This window comes from Xiphophorus maculatus, chromosome 20 (assembly GCF_002775205.1).
Source record: "Xiphophorus maculatus strain JP 163 A chromosome 20, X_maculatus-5.0-male, whole genome shotgun sequence".
NCBI classification, from domain to species: domain Eukaryota; kingdom Metazoa; phylum Chordata; class Actinopteri; order Cyprinodontiformes; family Poeciliidae; genus Xiphophorus; species Xiphophorus maculatus.
Window position 1 is genome coordinate 31,771,353 of NC_036462.1, and position 17,134 is coordinate 31,788,486.

General features: G+C 39.2%; 1 protein-coding gene across 25 annotated transcripts in view; it reads left to right on the plus strand.

Annotated features, from left to right (window-relative positions):
- Positions 1 to 17,134, plus strand: part of nfasc (neurofascin) — a 107,998-nt gene that overhangs the window by 63,252 nt on the left and 27,612 nt on the right. For 21 of the 25 annotated variants that reach the window (XR_002751877.1, XR_002751878.1, XR_312689.2 and 18 more), the window contains 16 exons: positions 1,138 to 1,334; positions 2,823 to 2,945; positions 4,179 to 4,349; positions 5,250 to 5,297; positions 7,025 to 7,136; positions 8,170 to 8,354; positions 8,438 to 8,569; positions 9,527 to 9,679; positions 10,372 to 10,483; positions 10,716 to 10,882; positions 11,606 to 11,753; positions 13,001 to 13,125; positions 13,679 to 13,723; positions 15,065 to 15,166; positions 16,254 to 16,451; positions 16,828 to 16,898. Coding sequence is in view for 21 of the 25 variants with exons in the window: in XM_023325338.1 (XP_023181106.1) it covers positions 1,138 to 1,334; positions 2,823 to 2,945; positions 4,179 to 4,349; positions 5,250 to 5,297; positions 7,025 to 7,136; positions 8,170 to 8,354; positions 8,438 to 8,569; positions 9,527 to 9,679; positions 10,372 to 10,483; positions 10,716 to 10,882; positions 11,606 to 11,753; positions 13,001 to 13,125; positions 13,679 to 13,723; positions 15,065 to 15,166; positions 16,254 to 16,451; positions 16,828 to 16,898 (2,089 nt within the window). In the remaining 4 variants the exon portion in view is untranslated. The remainder of the gene's footprint in view (positions 1 to 1,137; positions 1,335 to 2,822; positions 2,946 to 4,178; positions 4,350 to 5,249; positions 5,298 to 7,024; positions 7,137 to 8,169; positions 8,355 to 8,437; positions 8,570 to 9,526; positions 9,680 to 10,371; positions 10,484 to 10,715; positions 10,883 to 11,605; positions 11,754 to 13,000; positions 13,126 to 13,678; positions 13,724 to 15,064; positions 15,167 to 16,253; positions 16,452 to 16,827; positions 16,899 to 17,134) is intronic. The other 4 variants (XM_023325348.1, XM_014468502.2, XM_023325349.1 and 1 more) reach the window with 2 other exon arrangements.

Consider the following 17,134-nt stretch of genomic DNA (forward strand, 5'->3'; position numbering starts at 1 on the left):
CTGCTTAAAACATCAATCTTCCAGCTGCAGATTATCTAGAATGCTGCTGCTGCTGTTCTGACTAAAACCAAAAATTAGAGCACATCACACCAGTTCTACAGTCCTTCCACTGGTTCCCTGTAGCTCAGAGAATAAACTCTAAAATACTGTTGTTAGTTTATAAATCACTGAACGGCTCAGCACCACAATACATTAAAGATCTGCTGTTGCTGTATCAACCTTCCAGATCTCTCAGGTCTTCTGGTTCTGGTTCTGCTCTGCATCCAGCAGAATCAGAACCAAACATGGAGAAGCAGCATTCAGCTTCAATGCACCACAAATCTGGAACAAACTTCCAGAAAACTGCAAAACAGCTGAAACACTGAGTTCCTTTACATCAAGACTGAAAACCCACCTGTTCAGAGTTGCTTTTGAGCCATTATGAATGAAACACTGACCAACATTTGATGTGAAAGGAAGCGACTTGGCAAAATGTAATATTTACTGGTTTTATCAACTGCTTTGTTGCTGAACTATTCTATACAAATAAACCTGATTGATTGATTGAATGATTGATTACTGAAGTTATTTCTGATAAAAAAATCCACTGTTCTTTAGAAATATAAAAATAATTTGGAACTTCCAGAACACCTGGATGCAAAATCCAGGTGAAAGATTTTGCATTTGAATATATGGCCACTCATCATGTAATTCCCTGCAGCTAAACTACATTAACCACCATAACTTTAACAGTTTTTTTTGTTTTTTTTGTTTTTTACCTTGGAAATTAGAGAAGTCTTTGATTATTTTAACAGGCCTAACGTCTTATAAAAGTATAATTTAACTTCTGACTGGAGAATCCTTTATAGCCTCTATCTTCCCATCACTTCTTGTTCCAGTTCTTGTGTCAAACACTGTGAGGAAAGGCAAAGAGCGTTTCAAGTTTTACAAATATTTCCAGTTTTAGTTAACAGCTATGACACTGGAGTACAACTAGAACTCATCATTCCTAGATTAAGAATTTGGTTTAAGTTGTGTGATGCTCCGTTCTGTTGCTGTGTAGAAGACATTGTCTGTTGTTTGCTCGGCATACGTTGTTTCTTCTTATGCAGTTTAAATGTTGGAAATGTAACATTTAATTCCCCGAATGTTCCTCAGGTTCTCATGGAGGAGGAGTGGGAGGTTGTTCAACATTGGCAAAGACCCCAGAGTGACTATGAGAAAACGCTCAGGAACCCTGGAGGTAGGATTCCGTAGTGGAGGACGACCAGAGGACTACGAGGGAGAGTACCAGTGTTTCGCCACAAATGAGCTCGGTGTGGCCCTGTCCAACAAAATACTGCTCCGCGTCTCCAGTAAGAAAGTTTTTTTTATTGTTTTAAGTACGTGTTTACAGAGAGCATTTTGTTGAAAAAACCTATAAAATACATCTAAGCAACATCTAAACGATTTAAAGTTTGTTTTATTTTTCAACGTCAGTGTCGATGTAGACTATGCCTGTGCTTTTCAAACTGACCAGATCTTGTCATTACACTGCTTGCTATATGTCATTCCAGGACCTTCATCATATATCATATTTACGATAACAAAATTGTTTTGAATTTCGTTTGAATCTCTGATTGTGATCTGCCTCGGGGACTTCCTGTTAGCGCCATGAAAGTATGATTCTCTTCTACTGACAGCCTTGAATTTGGCCCCTGATGGCATCCAGAGAGCATCTTCTCTTCAGTCCACATCAAGATTATTTAGTGACACTTTGAGTGTTTTTTGTATAGTTTAAACATGTAAACGCTCATAATTTTTAACATAATTCTGTGCATTTTTCAACGCCACCACAAGAAAGAACCCAGATTTGGAGTGCTGTCGGTCAATGCAGCCATTTGCTAGGATGTTTTTCGAGCACGTCATAGCTTCTTCTGCTGACAGGTTTTATGGAAATTATGGAGATGCTGATTTCATTTTCCAGCAGGACTCGGTAGCGGCCTAAAATAGCTGCTTGAGTAACCGTGGCGACACTGTGATTGACTGGCCAGCGAACTGTCCTGACCCGAACCCCACAGAGAATCTGTGGGGCATTGTAAGGAGGAAGAAGAGCGACCAAACTGGTGCACACTGATGCAGTGATTCATGCAAAAGGAGCCCAACCAATTACTGAGGGCATAGAAATGAACAGGAAAAATGACATTTCTATTGAAAATGTCCTTTTTTGTTGATCCCTTGTGATATTCGAATTTTTGGAGACTCTCGGTTTTCATGATCTCTATGCCAGAATCATCCAAATGACAAAAAAGCAAAAGCTCAAAATATTCCACTCTGCGTAATAAATGAATCTATATCTGTAATGACTTGTGAGTTTATGGCTGGACCAAAATGCACACTGGAGCTGGGAGCAGGGATCATAGTGAAAAATGACATGAAGTGAAAAAAAAAAAAGAAGACAGGAACAAACTTCCAAAAATCAAAAGGAGCACAGGGAGCCAGAGGAGAACAAAAAAAATTACAGGAACCAGGGACCACAGAGACAGATGGATGATTAGAAACAGGCTGCAGGTTTGAGGGGAGAGAGCAGAAGGCTAGCTGCGGAGGAGAGAGAGAGAGAAAATGGTACAGGGGCGAGCGAGACTACACAGGGGGACATTTCCTATTTATTTATTTTTCTTTAACATTCCAGTTGTTTCTGTGTGTTTCTACTCTATATTTGTAGTTATTGAGACATACTTATGCATTATTATTTTAAATTATTTGACGTACCTTCGAGAGTTCTTTTTTAAATTCCATTGTGCTTTCTTTTGTTCACAATGACAATAAAATGAATTCTGAGTCTGTCGCCCTTTGTCTTTCAGAGGCCCCGTTATGGCCTAAGGAAGTGCTGGCCCCGGTGCCGGTGACTGAAGGCTCCCCTCTGGTCCTACCCTGCAACCCACCACCTGGCCTGCCTCCTCCATTGATATTCTGGATGGACAGCAGTGAGCAAACCTTCCTCATAGACTGGCTATTTCCTCATTAGAAGAAGAGCATACTTGTTTGGTTTTTTTTTAAAGAAATGAAGTATCTGTTGTTTTTCCTCTTCACTCTCATCACACAAAGAGAAATGTGTGCAGGCATCAGCATATTTAGGCTTGTTTTAGCCCGATCAGGAAAGCAAGAGGAAAACGCTGAGAGTCTTGAAAGTGATTTATTTTTATTGACACTTTTTATCTTTCTTTGTTTTTGTTGTTCACTTTTCCAAGCAGCTGATGCTGTGATATTTCTTAACATATACTGGATGTGTGGAACAATAAAGACAGATTTGCTTATGCCAAACAGTGAAAAGAGAGAATTCAGTTATTTAAAACTTAACATCCTCATTATGACTAAGTGGCCAGTCACCACCAAAGAAATGAAGCAAAATAGAAAAGATATATATATATATATATATATATATATATATATATATATATATATATATATATATATATATATATATATATATATATATATATATATATATATATATATATATGTTTTGGTAGATTATTTTTTCTTTCTAATAATGTCTCTTGACAAAAAGAAAACTAAGTAAAACATCTCACTGGAAAGTCTGTTTATCCCCATTTAAATCCACAGATCAAACCAGCATAATTAACATATTACTAACAAAAAATCAGTTGTCTCTGTACCCTTATCTTTACCCTGCCCCCAAAAAACAAACAGATTCAGATTTTACTCTCAAAGACCTCACTGACATTGAAACTAGCTAACTTTGAATCTTCTTTCTGCAGTGACAGCATCTGTACAGAAGAGTGTTGTGACTTGCCAGCTCTTGTAGAAAGTACATTCTCTAATCGGATCAGGTTTTTGAGCTTTCAATCAGTTGCTCACCCGATTGGGGTTACAATAATCTACCCCTGACTCAAAACCAACGTATTTTTTTGTGTGGATCTCTGGCATGTGCATGTTTATATCTATATTTATATCTATTTCTATTTATTGTACTGATTTTATTTTCCACTCAGGAAAATCTTTAGGATACAATAACCTTTCCAATGTTTGATTGAAAGATATGACACAAACATCTTAATTAAAAGCTCCCACATCAATTTAATATAGCACATCTATGGAATCATGAAAACTGAATAAGATAGAAATGAAAGCAAGGCTGAGTTATTTTGTTTGTACTTTCCTATAGTGCTAATGTTTTCCTTTCTTTGGTCACACAGACATGACCCCCATCCATCAGGATAGGAGGGTTTCCATGGGTCTGAATGGAGACCTGTACTTCTCCAATGTTTTGGTCCAAGACGCTCAAAATGACTACAGCTGCAACGCTCGCTTCAACTTCACATACACCATCCAGCAGAAGAACCCCTTCAACCTCAAAGTTCAGACCAGTAAGTGACGTCATGCGAACACCAGTGGACGTAAAGTTTTATCACGATGTTTCGCGGCATTATTGTGATAATGATAAAAGTGACAATAAGAAGTATTTGTGACATCTTTTGTAGGCAGCTGTACAACTGTGTGTCACAGCAATTACAGCCCCACAAACACAAATACTGCTCTTGAAAAACATTCCTATTTCTAACGAGTATACTTCACTTGGTAACTGTATTTTCAAATTTATTGTTTTTTTTGCTTAATGAAAAAACAGTGGAGAAAAAAGAAAGGTTGTCAATCCTGAAAGTATAGACAGTTTTAGCGGGTTTTAAACATCATTTGTTGGAAATTATCATAACAATAATAACTCAAAATTCTTAACACGATAAGAAATTTATATATTCATTATAAAGTAAGTTTGAAAATTGACACTATGGAAGTGATCTGATAGTGTCAGCATTAAGCTGCTAGCATTAAGCTAGCAGCTTAATGCTGTGTTTATTTATTTTATTTCCTACAAGTGTTTTGAAGAGATATAATTCTCCTGTATCATCTTCTAAAATCTCCCTAAGTTTAAATCCACTGTGGTAGTGCTTTTCTGTTGATTTAAAAAAAAATAAAATCTACTTGCCAAAAGAAAAAAAAAATCTGTGTTTTTCAATGTTCTTCCCATGAATCTAATAAGAACACATATGTTTGTGTGTTCCTCCAGATATGAGTAATATTTATGCCATTTTAATAAAAGACAACTGGTTTGCAAAAAAACCAACCAATATTACTTATTTAAACTGACAAAGTACTATGTGTATGGCATTCAACAAATTCAATAAATCTTCCAGGTTTTTTCAGTACCACTGCCTGGTTCAACTAGTTTTTGCACTGATCAGCCATTTGTTTGTGCCTGCTATTTCCAGCGGAGCCATATAATGACACATCTTACAATGCCTCTGATCCCTTCGGTGGTGAGTCTTACGTCATAGTGGTCTACTTCCTAATAACCCGCTAGTCGGTTTACACAATAACATGGTCTACGCACTAATCTATGCTTAGCGAAGCTGAATCTATCCTAAACTAACTGCTTAATCTACAGGCTCTTTAAACTTTCCATTGCTCTGTTGCTATAGGTTGTTGTGTCTGTGTTTCCATTACAAATGTGCCCAAATCTCTGTCTGCATTCTGCTGATGTAGAACCCCATCCCCCACCCCACAATTATGCAATTGTGGCATTTCCTCTAAAAAGAAATGAAATTAAAATCCCATGTCAATAAGCTTGTTAGTCGTTAAAAATCATGGTAGCGACAGATGTAAACAGTTACCGTGGCGCTAGCGCTCATCATATATCAACCATTAGAGGAGATGTTGGTGTCTCATTCAGGTATTGGAGCAACAAGCCCTCTCTACTTGGGAGCGGCTACGTATGTGGCGTTATGTGGCGTTTTGGGGAAATTGTAGATGTAGATTTTGTTGGCCAGCAGATTGTAGATTTTACAGAAGAGCTATGGATTCAACACGTTGGAATGACACACAACTTTTTATGAACTGTGTGATGCTGTGAGAGCTCTGGTGGAGCCAGCTGCATATTTTCCGGATCATCCTCCTACTACTTCCTGTCATCTTCTTTGTTGTTTTCGCCAGTAGTAACATGTGACTTGTGTGATGTGAGAAAAGTGTTTTTCTTTTGCAGTTTTGCGAAATGTATATATTTTGACATGACTGAAAAACCACCACATACTAGCTCTAAAACGTTTTGTAGAAAAACCTGAGGTTTTTTCAAAATTGGCGTCTGTCTTTCCTTTAAGCAAATTTATTTTCCTCATTTCAAATTGAGCAATTGTATGGTTAATGGAAATGCAGCTTCTGTTAGGTTAAAACAGTCTTTATTGTTGATCGACTGTGTAATTTATGGCCTTTGAGTGGTAAAGTAAATGGCCACTTTCTATTCTTTGTAATAGAAACGTTTCCTCCTCCAGGTGAATAATGTGTTTTTCTACAAACCTACCCACCTCGCTTCTTAAGTGCAAATTCCTTACAATAATTAGATGTAGTTGTGGTGTTGAACTTGGGCATTACGAGTTCAAGTCTTACACAGGAAAACTTCCTGTGACCTAAGGTAATAGAGACATATTTCTATTACCAAATCAGATGCTCAGATGTCACCTGGATTAACCAGGTTTGTTTCAGATGTTGGGGGAACAGAGTAGCAAGAATAACTCAGGTTTCATCTGGAGAACAGACTTTAGCAATCACCATAAAGTAGAATAAAAAAGAAATGCCTTCTTTTAACTTTAGAATTCAAAAGAACACAAAAACATCAAGGTTGTTTTTTCTTTTTTCTTTTGGAAATTATTACTATCATTTTTCATCAGTGCACTAATGGCCAATTAGTAATTAACTTAAATATGTTTCCAAATGCTTGGCTAATTTGATGTGCTGCTTTTCTAACCCAATGAGAGTGAGGATGAATGAGCCCTGTGCTGTATCTGTCTTTTCTAATGTCTTCCTGTCAGACAAGATCGAGGATGTTAGCTTCTTCCTCAGGCAAAACTCAGCCACGAGGAAATGATCGGAATAATATTGTTAGATGACGTGAGAGGGAGGATGGCCAGCTGCTGGTCGGACGCGACTCACTCTGCAGGGACAATCAATGTGTTTGTCCCCATATCAACCTGCCATCGTCTCTCATTTTCAGGCCGCAAAGTAGCAGAAACGCCGCCGTCCTTCCTGTCTCCTGAAGGGAGTGGGAGCTCCAAAATGGTGCTACGAGATGAGCGATTGCTGCTGGAGTGTATCGCTGCTGGACTGTGAGCACAAACACACGCATACATATGCATATAAATACAGTACAAGTGAGAGGAAATTAAAAAATATACATACATACATACATACATACATACATACATACATACATACATACATACATACATACATACATACATACATACATACATACATACATACATACATACATACATACATACACACACACACACACACACCTCAACACCCCACGCCAACACACACACACCCACGCCCCCATACATACATTTGATAATTATTGCTTTTTGTAACAAAAAAAAAGAAAAAACTTCTACAATCCCAATGCTATTAAAGCTGCAATATGTAACTTTCTTTTAAAAAAGATGCTTTTTTTACTACTGTAAAACCTTCGCCATGTGAAAAGAGCTATCTCCTCCCTCCACTACTATTTCTGTCTGAAGAAATTCACCTAACCAAAAACAGCCAATCAGAGCCAGGAGGTGGGTCTTGGCGCTGTAAATTAACCTCACGTACTCGCTGCTCAATGGTGGTGAAACTACTTACCGTTACAGGAAAACCATTTATCCGCTGTCATAAGGTGGCCATGATAACTGGCCTCAGCATTTGTTGAAGGGTATGCTAGCTGCAGCATAGCAGAGAGCATGGAGGGGAAGGAGGAGACGAGCAGCACCACACAGAGTGGTGATTGACAGCACTAAGACCTCCTCCTCCTGGCTCTGATTGGTCGTTTCTAGTTATCACTGGGAGAAAGCAGAGGAGCTCCATTTTTTTTACGAATTATCATAGCAAAACTGTGATAAAAAATGTCACGACATAGTGTCAATTGTAAAATATAGAAAATTTACATACTGAAGATTTAATGCATAAACAAAGTCCAGACAATGTTTGAAGTATAGAGATTATTTGGGAAATAGAGCTAAACAGAGTTTAAACCCGTCTGTTAGGATTAGGATTAGAGATACTTTGTTTCTTCTTGCTATATTAGATGTAATCCAGCAAACAGAGTTATTACGTAAAAGTTTTACACGTGTCTCTCTCCGCCCGTTTTCCTCTCAGTCCGACTCCCTCCATAAAGTGGTTTAAGAGAGGGGGAGACCTGCCAGCACAAAAGGTGAAGTTTGAGAACTTCAATAAGACCCTGAAAATTCTCAGTGTGTCAGAGGAGGATGCTGGGGAGTATGTCTGCATGGCAGACAACCGTCTGGGCAGTATACGCCATTCCATTGATGTCCAAGTTAAAGGTGAGGATGAGACAGTGCTTGTTGTAACAAAATGAAGGAACCTGTGTTATTAGGCTAAACTGGCTCCTTTTGTGCCCCCACAGCTGCTCCTTACTGGTTAGACAAACCCACAAACCTGGTGCTGGCCCCAGAGGAAAATGGCCGCCTGGTGTGTCGAGCCAACGGCAACCCTAAGCCCAACATCCAGTGGCTTATGAACGGCGAGCCAATAAACAGTACGGCTTCTTTTTTGACTCGTTTTTTTTTTACCCTTAGCTCTTTGTTGTTTTTGTTAAATTTGGGGCAAATGCACTTTCAGCGATTAGTTTAATCCGTCTTGAGAAGAGCCACATTTAACTATACGGGATCATTTTTATGTGATGTCTCCAAGTGCCATGACAAATCTGATCACTATTTTAGACGTTTAAAGAGATACAGCAAAGCGTCCCATGTTGTTAGCTCTTTGGCTTCTGTATCCCAATCAACAGGGGAAATTTAACGTCTGGCAGACATGTTGCAATGTTGCAGTTATAACGTGGTTCTCAGTGACCTCTCATCTTAAAAATATAACAAAAAAGATTTCTTACTGAGAAGTTGTAGCTCTTGAAGTAAGGTTTGTGCTACATAAGCAAAAATCGATATACAACCAATGAAAAGACTTTTTTGGTCCTCATCCTCTGAAGTTAAATCAGACCAAACGTCCCGCATTTTAAATCACTTAGAATGATCAAAATTATTTTTATTTGTAAAATTCCACAATAATGAGAGAAAGATATTTATTTATTTATTTGTTAATGTCTTCGAAATCAGGAGTTCACATACATAATGATAGCTATCTGTCTAAGCAATGGACAGTGGATGACGTAGGAGATGACATCATTTCCTACTTGATGATGTCATGGCTTCAGATGCTTCTGATAGGTCGACTGCCATTTTAGCATTACTTGCCCACCTGTGTAAGCAATACACAGGTGGCCACACCTGGAACGCTCTCCTTTCTTGTTCAACATGATTGGAAAGTCAAAATGAGTTCCAACTCAGAGATTAACTGAGGTCAGAAAATGGATGAACGGATGAATAAAATCTGCTCTAGAGAAAGTCTTAAGCTGTAAAAATGCTCCCCTTTCTTTGGCCTTTTAGCTATCTTTATACTTTGTTCTCTTCATTTTCTCCTTATGTTTCTCTTTTTCCAGAGATCACAGAAACTCCAACAAGCGCAAACAGAGAAGTTCTCGGTGACACCATTCTGTTCCGTGGGGTGCAGATTGGAAGCAGTGCAGTTTACCAGTGCAACGCCTCCAACCAGCACGGCTACCTGCTGGCCAACGCCTTCGTCAGTGTTCTGGGTGAGATGTGGGAATGAGGGCAGCCATGTTTAGTCTGCCCTAAACATGGCATATATACAGTATATACTGTATATATATATATATATATATATATATATATATATATATATATATATATATATATATATATATATATATACATATATATATATATATATATATATATGGCTTTACAAACTACTAAACTAATTCCTTTAACATATTCTGTTTTTGACCTACATTTTTATATTGTTTTCAAACAGTTCACATTCAGTGAACTGAATGTGAACTGACATATACTGTATATACCATATATACATATACTGTATATACCATATATACAGTATATGTGTGTGGGTGTGTGGGTGTGTGTGTGTGTGTGTGGACGTGTTGGCGTGTGTGTATATATAATTAAAATGATCAGTTTCTCTGATTTTAAGTATATGTTTGAGCAAAATGAACATTGTTCTTTTATTCTATGAATTGAGTGGACATGACCAAAAGCTGCAGCTGCCCCTGCATAATGTCCACAAACTGCCAGGATCGGGGACAAAACTGTAAATCGATAAAGCTTTATATCAGGACCAGCTTGTTTGTTCAACCTCCTAAGCACACCGAGATATCATTTCTTAGAAACGTTAAAAAGTGTCCCAATGACTTTGCAGCTCTCTGCCATTGCTTCAGTATTGTTACCTTTAGCTTCCATGTTACAGACATGGCTCCACGGATGCTGGGACCCAAAAATCAGTTAATCAAAGTCATCATGAACAACCGAACCTTCCTCAACTGCCCTTTCTTTGGCTCTCCTTTACCCGAGCTTCGCTGGTGAGCATCTCATAGTATTTTCAAACCAACACAGCTCCTGCGATGTAGAATGACTTACCAAGTCACTGACAGGTCGCACAATTTAGCTGTATGTAAGTCCTGTGTCTTTGCAATGCTTTTTATTGTCAGTGTTTCTTATTTTAAATTTAAAGCTATATCGGATTGGTTAGTATTAATGTGTTTTAGGGAATTTTTTTGTTAACCAAAGCTAACCTTCACCTTTACTCTGAAGGTTTAAGAATGGCCAGGGCAGTGGGCTGGATGGGGGTCAGTACCGGGTCTACGTCAACGGCACCCTGGAGATAAAACGCGCTCGAAAGGAGGATGAGGGCATCTACACCTGTGTGGCTAACAACATGTTGGGCAATGCTGAGAACCAGGTCCAGCTGGAGGTCAAAGGTCAGACATTGCATTGCTTAAACACTAACTGTCATGATCGTTTGAACATTTTCCTTCCCTGTGCCAAATAGCCTGCAAGTCAAGCTCTTTGATGCCTTTTCTTGACGTACCTTGTGTGTCCATTTGCATTCCAAGTTTAATTCAATTAGAAGACATCAGGAAAGATTTTTTTTTGTTAAATAGAAGAAAAGCTTGACACCATCAGCCAAAAATGGCTTCACCTTTCAAAACTCAAATGAAAAACAGATACGGAAAAGAGTTTTGGACGAACTGGTAGTTTAAACTCATCAGCGAAAATCATCTACAGTGATTAAAACTGACTGAGTGAATATGTTTTATGGAAGTACATTTACAATATCTGAGTTCTGTACATGGTAATTACTGATCCAGGAATAGTTGGCCATAAGAAGGAATGTCTGTAATTAATTGTTTTATTTTATTTCCTCAGAACTTTGTTGATCATGCCTCTCCTCTTCAGATGTGTTATTCCTTTTCTGTTGGAGGTGAAGGTGTTAAGGGGAGTGAACCACTTTAACTAGTCTGTGATCCCTGAACGAGAAAGAGCCAGAGGAGGGCGAGTGGGAGAAAGGCCTTTAGTAAAACAGAATTCGATATAGAGATGTGGTGATGAAGTCGCTCAAAGATGTTGTTTAGATGTCATACTATGTGACTGTCAGCGTGCCTATTTCTACTGTTTGTTCTGTCATTTTAACTCTGATTTAGAGCCTACTCGTATAATTCAAGCTCCCACGCACCAGTCAGTTTTGAGGGGCTCTAAAGCTAGCTTCCACTGTAAGGTGGTGTCGGACCCCAGCCTGCCCACCAAGGTGACGTGGACCAAGGACGGAGAGCGCCTGGATCTGGGATGGAGGTATGACACCTGATTGTTTTTTACCAATTAAGCCTTCTTTTTTAAAGTTGATATCTGAGTCAGAACATTTTGGATTTAAATTTGTTTTCTGGATGGGATTTTTGCTGCATGTCAGTCCACTTTTCCTACTTTCACTTTTTGAATGTAGTCATCACATGCTCAGCCCAATAAGTGTTTGGTTAATTTTGAGCTTGTTGTAATATAATGTCTCCAGTTTGTCAATAAATCTGAAAGATTGTTTATTTCTCTTTAAATGGTCAATCATTAGTAAAGAAAAGTAGAGTTCAGTATATGGATTGCGACCATAAAAAACTTGGCAAACCCTCTCGGCTAAACAGCTCATCCTGCCGTTGGGTGTCGTTTACTGAATTGGATGATTAAAGTCTGACGAAGCAAGATACTTTGGCAATGTAACAACTTAGTTATTTAACAAATAGGGATGTTGCTCAGTCATATGCAAAACCACAACAACCTGAAACACCTCCTCATCCTGGCCACCAGCTTGGTCACACACTCCTGTGGGATGACATCTCAATCCTCAACCAGCATTTGTAGCAAGTTAACACTAGCAGTGTGGTTGTGTTGGTCACTGCGACCAACAAACAGCAGACCAAAGTTTACCTTTCTAGTGTTCAGTGGGGTCAAGGTCATTAATGTAGGCAGGCTTTCCGTCCTTCCAACTGCCAGATTGTGGAGATTGCATCAAATTCTACCAACCAACCAACCAAGCAATCGATTGATCCATCAATCAGGCATTTATATAATCCTTTAAGCATCCACAATATTGATGGCAACATGCTTGACAAAATCAACATATACAAGAAAAAGAAATAAAAACAAGGCAGAAAGTAGAAATCCCAAGTACAAACAACCAGAAGTGGCGTCACATTTTTAATTTTGTAAAGGTCTGAATAGAAAAACATTGTTAGCGTTGATTTAAAAAGATCCCGTTCAGTTACAGATTGGAGATCTAGTGGAAGCTGGTTCCACAGTTGAGGTGTGGCTACAGAAAAAGCTTGATTACCCCAGGGTCTGTATTTTGTACACGGAGCAGCACGTAAATGTTCACTGCTGGGCTACGATTGATCCAAGTGGCAACTGTAACCCAGATTGTCACTAATCAATCCTATCATATGCAGGAAAAAAAACAGAGGGCCTACAATTTAGTCTTGCGCCACTCTACCGTAATTTTCAGTAAACACGCTGCTGGATGTTACTTAACAACTGATCCATTTTCTGTCCTCCAGGCTGAAGAAGGATGAAGAGTCCCTGACCATCCCGTCTGTCAGTGAGAACGATGAGGGAATTTACACCTGCACTGTTAAATCTGAGATAGACCAGGACTCAGCCTCAGCCCGCCTCACTGTCTTAGGTACACTAGTGTATAGAATGGTGCTGCAAAGCATTGATGTGATCTGACAGAAACACAACTCCCTGTACCAGTGATGTTCATTAAGTAAAATATAGCTAACTCGGTGTCTTCAGATAGACTCATAGATGTAGAATAGATCACTGTGCATAGTGATGGAATGTATTGTCTGAAGAAAATCCGCATAACCGTACAGTACAACAGTGTGTATTTCATACAAGAAGAAGTCAATGATAGAATAATAACGTGTCGTTTGTAGTGAAGCCAGCTAGTTTGAATAACTTGTAGAAAACACTAAATCTTCCATTTAGCCAGATAGCAATTTGCTTCAAGAAAACAGCACATGTATTGAGATGTAGTAAATTAAAGAAGGTAATCTATTTAATCATCTTCTAAGCTCTACATGAAATGAATGTCTTTATCAGAAGCTACTGTACATACAATTCAATTGTAATGATACTCAAGTTATATTTTAACTGTTGTTCTCCTTTGCTGTTTCTTGGCTTGTAGACTAACCTAACTAATCTAACCTTTATCCCCACCTCCTGACCCACAGAGGACGCCTTCCTCAACCCCTCAGTCTTTAGTGCCTTGCCTCCAGGTAACATGTGGCTCAGCTGGAAGCTCTTCTGTTATTTTTTTCATGTCCTGATGCCTTATTGTCTACTTTATGTTCTTGCTTCTGTCTCTATATCTGCAGCATTTGAAATTTCCCTCCTTTTTTATGTTTTGTCACATTACAATCACAATTTTTTATTTATTTTCTTATTGGGATTTTTATGTGTCTGTCCACAGCAGAACAGAATTGTGACGCAGAAGTCAAATGAGGCACGGCATTGTACAAATACGAAAAGAATGTAACATACGTATCTCTACATCTAAAGACTTAGGCCCAAAAAACGGATCTGTTTTGGCATGCGATCCGACGGAAAATAAGGTCGGATGATGTTGGCAGCAGTTACAACGCCTTAAAGTCAACGGACCCTGGCAGGCTGCCAGCAATTCCCTGAGACTGTCACGAGTCAGACAGGACGTGAGATCCGTTGGCAAAATAAAATGCATCTGTTTTGGGGGAAAAAAAATACTAACTCAAATCTTTTACTTGTAAAAAAAAAAGAAAATAGTACTGTACTACTTATCCACAATGGGAGCTCAAAAGTACAGAAAAAATGAAAGAGCGAAAGTGTGATCTTGTTCAAGCAGCTCTTGGGTTTACTGGCGGACCGGTTTGTGTTTACTCTGGCAGGATTTCTGGTTCATAGTCTGGTGGTGCGTTGACAGATGGACAGTCGAGTCGGAGCCTGTGTGCCAGCTAAAAATCAGATTTTAGTGGGAAAAGCTACAAGCTAACGATGTGTTTTGGGACTCACCTTGTTGCTCATTCGTCTTTACAAAAGTCTCCACTCAGTCAGAATGGATTAAGATTGTCTGTGGAAATGAGTCTTGCTACAGATGAATTTGTGCTTTGATATGCACAATTTCCAGGTCTTCCTTGAAAAAGAGATGTTGCCTCAAGAGACTTCCTGGCAAAAAAAAAAGTTAATTCCATTTCTGCTAAGGCTATGTGTCCTTTGGTGCCTCTAACAAATTTTCTTCACAAGTATGCACTTTGGTTTGTTTTGGCCTATCACATAAAATCCCAATAACATGTGCAGATGTTTGTAGTTGTGATGAACAAAATAAAATGTTCAATTGTTGGAATAACAGAATTAATTAAATATCAGTGAAAGTTAGTTTTTTTTCCCCTTTGGTTGAAAAGAGTACAAGACAAATTTTATGATCTTTTATTACTTTTATGGTTTTTGTTTTTGTTCCGTTTTATTTATTTTCTAAAGGTTTTGATTGTCTAACCAAATATAGGCAGTCCTAGTGTACAGTATGCCATGAATGACGGTTGTTGTGTGTCTGCTTCTGAGCGGTATTATTCTGTGTTCCTCTGCAGACCGTCCAGACCCACCAATAGATCTGGATCTGTCAGACCCATCAGCCCGTAGTGTTCGCCTCACTTGGATTCCTGGGAACGACCGCAGAAGCCCTGTCACAGGTACGTTCTGGCCGCTGGAACCTGTGCTTTCTTTGAGGCGTATTCTTCCTCTCTCAGCTAAAAAGCTTTCACATTAGGTCAACTGCCTTTTCGTAGAAAAGTTGCCTGTGGCGGAAAGTCCGAATGTGTTCGTTTTTGTGTCTCAATAACAGCATTTCCATTACAAACTGGTGCAGATCTTGGTCTATATTTTGCTAATGTCGAAAAAACACAACTTTGCAATCGAGGTGTTTCCATTAAATAAGAAAGGAAATGAAAATCACATGGTTGTTCTCGTGATAAGTGATTAGAATCTTGGCGACAAATGTAAACACGAGACATATTCATAACTCAGTCATGGCGTTAGCGCTCGTCATCTATCAGACATCAGAGAAGATGTCAGAGTTTTATTTAGTCATTGGAGTGGCAAGCTCTGCCTACTCTGGATCGGCTAAGTATGCAGTGTTTTGGGGAAACTATAGTCTATGATTTTAAAGAAGAGCTATGGATTCAAAACCTTGGAATGACACACAACTTTTATATGAACTATGTGAAGCTGAGAGATCTGCCAGTTGCACATTGTCAGATAAAAACAAAACCAAGCCATCATTCTCCTACTACTTCCTGTCGTCTTGTTTGTTGTTTCTGGCAGTGGCAACATCCGGCTGTTGATCACGTGACTAGTGTGGTGCGAAAAAAGTGCTTACAGTGCAGTTTTGCAAAATGCATCTATCTCGATACGGCTGAAAAGCTAACTCATCCCTAGCTCCTAAACACTTTATTGAAAAAGCCAACTTTTTTTAAATTTCTGTTTCCATTAAGCAAATTTAATGTTGTAGTTTCATGTTGCTCAATTGTATGCTTAATGTAAATGCAGCTTATGTTACCATGGTGAACTAGCACTTGTTACCCCTGTCTCTCGTACAATGACCACTGGAGGTAAGAGGCTGGCCCGCTTGAACTCTGGCAAGGATGAAAGCCATATTTTCAGGACAAGCTGTAGTTGGCTTACTGTCAGACAGGAAGTGTAACATCCTCAAAGGACTCCGGATTATTACTGTGTCATCCTTACATAGTTTCATTCTGAAGTCCGTTGTGCTTTCTGCAGAGTTCTTGGTCCAGTTCGAGGAGAACCGCTGGGAGCCGGGCAGATGGCAGGACCTGTCCTCTTTCCCCGGAGACCTCAACTCTGTCATCCTGCAGCTTGCCCCCAATGTCAATTATCAGTTCAGGGTCATTGCCATTAACTCAGTGGGTCGGAGTCAACCTAGTCAGCCCTCACCTCGGTACAAAACCACCGCAGCACGTAAGTAGCATCAAATCTAAAATCACATTCTGTGTGTGCCTCTGGCTTGAGCCAGACGATAATTTGGTCAAATGTTTCATTTGCTGTACAGGAACAGCTCTTTATTTAGCAAAGATCTCAACAAACAGTACCATGTGGCACCCCTGGTGAAAATTTGTAAAAACTGGTAATTTGATCAAAGTTACCTAGTAATAAGGCACATCGTGTTTGCCTGGGATGAAACTCAGCGGCCCCATTTTATCTTAGCCAGTCCGTAACATGGGAAACACAAGAGCACACTCCATCGTGTTTATTAACATAGGTTAGAAAAATTATTGCAAGAAAACATCTACTTGCTCATATTTGATATAAATCTATTCATCTTTTTGAAATTCAGCCCCAGATGCCATTCCCAGAGATTTACGTGGTTGGGGATCCGATAAGGACAACATGGAGATCACCTGGGAGGTAAGGCGCCACGCAATAACAGAATCAGGGAAGCAAATCGCTCATCATTCAGAGTGACTGGTAGTAAAAAATATTTGAAGAAGAAGATCATAACTAGTTTTAAAAACGGAAATCAGCCTTGTCGGTGGCACGGGTGGTAGACCTCCACGGGTTCGAGTCCCGGCCTGTTGACCTTTGCTGCATGTCTTCTCCACTCTCTCATAACCCGTCTTCCCTGTCAGTCTAGTGTGAAATAC